This window comes from Tupaia chinensis, unplaced genomic scaffold (assembly GCF_000334495.1).
Source record: "Tupaia chinensis unplaced genomic scaffold, TupChi_1.0 Scaffold000116_1, whole genome shotgun sequence".
Taxonomy (NCBI): Eukaryota; Metazoa; Chordata; class Mammalia; order Scandentia; family Tupaiidae; genus Tupaia; species Tupaia belangeri.
In genome coordinates, this window is record NW_006159580.1 from 2,532,468 (window position 1) to 2,538,287 (window position 5,820).

The window sequence follows — 5,820 nt, forward strand, 5'->3', positions numbered from 1 at the left end:
GAGTGCAGCCAGGATACCGAGCCTGTTCTATGAGCCGGTAGAAGCCTCACGGCCCCGCCTTCCTTCGCAGCCTCGGATGTGAAGCGGGGCTTTTGCTGTGGCTCTGCAGAGCTTCTCGTTTGCTTAGAGCCCCGTGTCCTGTTTCAGGTTGAAAGGGGAAGACCCCTCTGAACTGGTGACCACCGTGGACAAGGTGGTCTGCCTGGAATCCGCCCGCCCCCGCATGGGCGTTGGCTGCCGCCTGAGCCGGGCCCTGCTCACAGCGGTCACCAACGTGCTCATCTTCTTCTGGTGTAAGTCCTCGGCGCCCACCCCTTCCCTCCCCTGCAGCCTGATGCCTGCACGCAACACCTCCTGAGCCCCACTCTGCGCACCTCTAGGCCTGAGCCAAGAGCTATAGAAATTCTAGGCCCAGAGACTTCATTTCTTTCTGGTGAACCCGAGGTCTGTAATAAAACAGAGGGGTGAGCAGGGCAGCCTCTGCTGTGATTGTCTTTCCCTTCAGAGATTGGCGGCAGGAGCGTGAGAGTCACTAGTAAGTGTCCTTGAGTTGGGGCAAGGGACTGTCAGCTTCCCTGGGAGGGAACCTGGCCTGGACAGGAGCTGGCATTGTCCCTCCTGGCAGCTCTGCCAGGACCCCAGCATGCAGACCAGCTCCAGGCAGGAGGCACAGCGGGAGCCTGGCCTCATTTCACTCCCCGAAAAATGTAAACATCTCCTGGAGAGCTCCAGATCTCTGATGAAGCCGGGAGGACTCAGGGTGCAGAGGAGGAGAGGAGAGCACAGGTCTTATCTCCTGGCACCAGGGCTGCCTTTGAGAAGAGACCTCAGGGTGTCTCTGAAGGCAAAAGGCCGAGTCGCAGAAACCGCCAGCTCTCCAGAGATAGCCGGAGCTGCAAATCACAGGCCATCACGGCGTGCACACAGCTCCCTCCCATGCACCGCCAGGCCAGAAATCATTATCGGCGGCAGCATCTCGGAATACAAAGGGCCCCGGCATGTATATATGTATGAAACGCCGCGTTCTGGTTCGCGAGGGAGGAGATGAAAGCCCGGGAATGAGGTTGGGAGGAGCCGAGCGCCGGATGGCTGGGGATGCCTCTGTGGCGACAGCAGGCAGAAGGAAGACGATCGCTTAATAGCCTGGCCTCCCTTTGTGTTTCTGCATGCTGGCTGGTGCCTGACGCATAGTAGGTGCTCAGAAGGCCTTTGGTGGCTCACCACGGCCTCCGGCACCGCGTCTGGCCCACAGCGACACCCTCCGAGTATCTGAATGGACGGAGGAGAGGCGGGGGTTAACGGTCTCGTTCCCTTGTAGGCTTGGCATTTCTGTGGGGGCTTCTGATCCTCCTGAAGTACCGATGGCGCAAGTTAGAAGAGGAGGAGCAGGCCATGTACGAGATGGTGAAGAAGATTATAGGTATGTGGCCCCTCGCAGAAGGGCTGCCCGGCACTGGCCCGCAGGTCCCTGCCCTAAGCAGTGTGCTGTCCCTGCAGACGTGGTCCAGGACCATTACGTGGACTGGGAGCAGGACATGGAGCGCTACCCCTACGTGGGCATCCTGCATGTGCGCGACACCCTGATCCCTCCACAGAGCCGGTGAGTCCTCCCTGGCAGGGTGCAAGGATGGAGGGAGGCCGGTCCTGACTGCACGAGGTCCACAGAAGGAAGCCGCATGCCACACCTGCCTTCTGCCTCCCCAGCAGAAGGGTTTGGCTGGGGAGGGCAGAGTGAGCTAGACCAGGTGGGCCCACCATTCCTCTGTAGAGATGTCACTGTGTGTGTGCTTTTTGTTCTTAGGTTTATTTTTATTTATTTTTTTTCACGAGATAAAGGAAGTCACAGCTACCCCGAAGGGTCTCACATGCCACGATCCTCTTCCCCCAGCCCTCTAGCTCGCCGGGTCTTGGGTACACACATGCTTGCCATGTTTCAGGTTGACTCGGGTTCTGAGCCCGGGTCAGCCATGTGGCTTCCAGCACTGCAGTTCAGTATGCTACTCCCAGTGCTTCTGAGGCTGGGCCTGTGAGTTGATATGGTGTGGGATGCTTTGGGCTGCAAGTAATAAGAACCCTTTCCCCCAGTGGCTCGGCAGTGAAGGATCTGAGGGGTTTCCGGGGTGGACGTCCAGAGTGGTGTGTGCTCGGGGCACGGAACAGCCAGGTGCCTGCTTCCGTTCCTCTGTGATGCTTGTGGCCCTGCTCCCCAGGGGATGTCCTTGGCGGCCAGGTCCCTCGTGGTTGCAGGGTGGAGGCCAGCAGCAGCTGCAGCCTCGTCTGCTGTTACGCCAGCAGGGGAGAAGTAGGCTTCCTATGCTCTTAGGAGCCAGAGAGAACCTTCCCAGTTCCCTCCAGTGACACGCCTTGGGGCCCCATGGGCCAGAATTGGCTACTTGTCTATTCGTGAATTAGTGGCACGAAGGAGACTGCTCATCGAGCCTTTCTTAAACGTTTCATGAGACAGAGACATGGCCCTCCGCAGAGTCTCACACTGCAGTCCTCACCCAGGCTCTTCCCAGCCAGCCCGGACGTGGCACGTTCACGTGTCTGACGTGCACAGGTCAGCCTGGCACCCGAGCCCTGTCCTTCCTGTGGGCCTCAGCACTGAGGGCACTGTCCCACCGTGGCAGGCCTGTTGGTCACACTTAAACCATGGCCCACAGTAAGGTACACATAGTACTCACAATAGCATGGTCCAGTTACACACGTACATACGTATACACACATACACACGCACGCACGTACACGCACACATGCATGGAATCCAGAACATAGCTTCACAGCAGAGATTGAGGTCAGCTCCCAGGGCCCACGGCTGCACATGCAGGGTGGCTGAGCACCGTGGCCCTGACAAAGCTGGGGTGGGGCTGGCAGAGTCCCAGAGGCAGCCCCCACGTGGGCTCAGACGCGTGTGCCCTCCGCGCCGACTGCTGGGCCTCTGGCCAGATGCTGTCACCTGCCGGGTGCCACCGCGAGCTCACAGGTGCTGAGCATCTGCTCAGAGCTCCCCGCAGGCCCAGAGGCCTGGTCCTGACCATGACCCACGGAGGCGAGAACAGTGCGAGCCCCCACTTTATGGTGAGGAAACGGAGGCAGCGGGAAGCTGGGCCGCTTGACCCCTGGTAGGGCGGAACTTAGAGCAGATTGACAGCAGCAGGGGCGCTGGCCCCCAACGGGAGGCCACACAGCCCTCTAGCTCCCAGGGGAGGCTACCTGGGGTACTCAGAGCCCGACGTGCTTCCTAGCCCTGACAGGAGTCACCGAGTGCATGTGGGCAGCTCTTTCAACCTCTCTGAGCTGCAGTTTCCCCCTGAGAAAATGGAAGTGAGTCATTGCCTCCCTGAGGCTGTGGTGCAGAGAGGCGCTCGCTCGCTCGCTCGGCGGGTGTTGACTGAGCACCTGCTATGTGCCAGGCACTACGCTGGGTCACGGGAAACAGGGAGCGGAAGTCCAAACCCCCGCCTTAGTGCATTCATCCTGGGGCGAGAGACAGGTCACGTGTGAGGGAAGTGTGGCATTAGGTTGTGACAAGAGGACGCAGGTGTCAGGAAGGTGGCCTTCAAGCTAGCGCATGCTCGTCCAAGGGGATCCGTCAGTGCTTGGGCCTAACTGACGTGACCTCCAGCATCCATAACGACTTCAGTAAGAATCTAAGGCGGGTGGGCGGACAGTGGTACAACGACAGGACAGGGGGACCATCTACGTAGGCAGGCCCAGGGCTCTCCGGCACACACATAGCCATGACCCTGGGCTGACTGACGGGGCTGCAGCATGGAGACCTTGTTGGGGTGCACTCTCTGTTTCACACACAGAGAAAAATATAATTTGCAGGAGAACGCGAGCTGGCACCAGCGGGCTGGGCAGAGCGCCCTCCTGAGCTCCCATTGCGGCAGCGTAGGTGTCGAGCACTGCCCCGGTCAGGACAGCTGCCTGCAGGGTCTGCACTGCTGCTGTGGGCCCAGGGGGCTCACGCCCTGCGGCCTGGCAGCCTCTCCAGAGACTCCTCTCCCCGCCACGCAGGCAGTCCAGGCCGAGCTCTGGACACGGAAGGCTATGTTGGCTAGACAGTCAGCTCTGCCCTGTAGGCCGGGGCAGGGGGAGGGCTGAGCGCTCGTGTGGTGAGAACCAGGCGCCAACAGGCACCTGGCTGAGTCTGACTGAGGGCAGGTGTGTTCACTACCAGCTTACGGCAGGCAGCCTGGGAAGGAGGAGCACAGCGGAGGACCATCCCTTCAGTGCCGCCTCTCCCCCTCAGGGACCCTGAGGAAAGGGCGGGTGTCCCCGTCCTCCTCCGAGCTCAGTCTCCAGGGAGTAAGTGGCCTTGTCCTTGGCCAGACCAGCCAGGTCAGGGCTGCTGAACAGGCTCTGGGGTTTGGTTGGTTGGACCTGAGCCCAGGGAAGGAAACCACCCGACTCGTCTTCCCTGGGTGACCCTCTGCCCCCCACGTACATGAGGTGGTCCCTGGGACACCGGCGCGTCAAGGGCGAATGTCACAGCTGCTTCCCAGTAGCCCTGGAACCTTCCTGTCTAGTCTGCAGGGGACGAGGGCTGTCCAAGGGTGTGCGAGGCCACAGGGACTTGGTGCAAAGCGCCAGGGCAGGGACTCTGGCCCTGGGAGGGACCTCTCTGGCGGCTCTGGCTCCCGCAGGCAGGTGCCCAGCTCCTCGGCCTGCCCGGGCAGAAGTGCTCTGGAGTCTGCACACCACTCCAATTAGCCCACGCAGGCACTACGATGCAGCCACAGGGCCAGCCCGGCCGCCCCTTCCCTGGAGCCCTGGGGGTGCTCCAGACGCCTCTGGCTCCTTCCGCCCTTGGTGGGAATGCTTTCAGAGCAGAGGACTTGAGCAGTCTGTCTCCGTTACCTGAGGCGTGTCCTCCCCTAGTTTGAGACCAGCGGGTGCAGGAGGTCGCAGCAGGGCTGCCTGGGCGTGCTGGCCTGCCCAACCCATTCTCACCGCAGGAGGCGCATGAAGCGGGTCTGGGACCGAGCCGTGGAGTTCCTGGCCTCCAACGAGTCCCGGATCCAGACGGAGTCCCACCGCGTGGCCGGGGAAGACATGCTGGTGTGGAGATGGACTAAGCCCTCCTCCTTCTCCGATTCGGAGCGGTAATCACTGCAGGGGCCTGTTCCCAGTCCGCCTGCCCGGGCCACTCCGGGCGCCAGGAGGTCGCCAGACCTGCGGTGCTGAGTCCACACTTGCCTCCTCTCGCCTGCTGACTCCGCTCCAGAAGGCTCTCAGGCTCCTGGGGGAGCTCGGCGCATTAGGAAATTACCAGAGGGAGCAGCCAGAGTGAGGGCCGATCTTCTATGCCTCGATTTGCTGGAAGCAAAGGGGAGAAGGATTTGTTTCTCATGAATAGAAAAGACAAAGAGCAGCAGCGAGACCCTGCAGAGCAAGCGTGAGGTTGGGCCCGCTGGAGACTCCGTGCGGGCAGTCCAAGGCCGGCGGCCAGGAGGTGGGCACCGCGCCGTGCAGGCGTCAGGGCTGGCGGTTGGGGCAGCAGGGGTAGGGGAGCAGCTTGGTCCATGTGCCTTCAGGGGGTGTTGCGGGAGCTCAAGGGTGAGGGGGGGAAAGCCTGCCCTCCGCTGGCTGGGCCTCTTACCCGGAAGAGGGGAGATGCTAGAAATTAGAACCTCAGTGGCCGTAGGGGACTGTCTAGAAACTCCCTGCGCTTGCGGGAGCGAGCTCTGGCATGGTGTCCTGGGAGGAGCCCGGAGAAGGACCGTGCTGAAAGCAGAGAGGAGCCGAGGCCGCCCGCCGCCACCTCCCGCTGTGCCGTCAGTGGTGCTCTCCCGGACGCCCCGCCTTCCCCCCCCC

The 5,820-nt window shown here is 61.6% G+C and overlaps 1 protein-coding gene across 1 annotated transcript in view; it reads left to right on the plus strand.

Annotated features, from left to right (window-relative positions):
* The window catches only part of LEMD2 (LEM domain nuclear envelope protein 2), a gene marked incomplete at its 5' end in the record, with an annotated part of 18,057 nt that extends 12,272 nt beyond the window's left edge, over positions 1 to 5,785 (plus strand). The window contains 4 exon segments of the mRNA XM_006144212.3: positions 148 to 293; positions 1,319 to 1,420; positions 1,498 to 1,600; positions 4,962 to 5,785. Of these exon segments, the coding sequence (XP_006144274.2) occupies positions 148 to 293; positions 1,319 to 1,420; positions 1,498 to 1,600; positions 4,962 to 5,112 (502 nt within the window). The 3' untranslated portion in view covers positions 5,113 to 5,785.
* Positions 5,786 to 5,820: the final 35 nt, after the last annotated feature.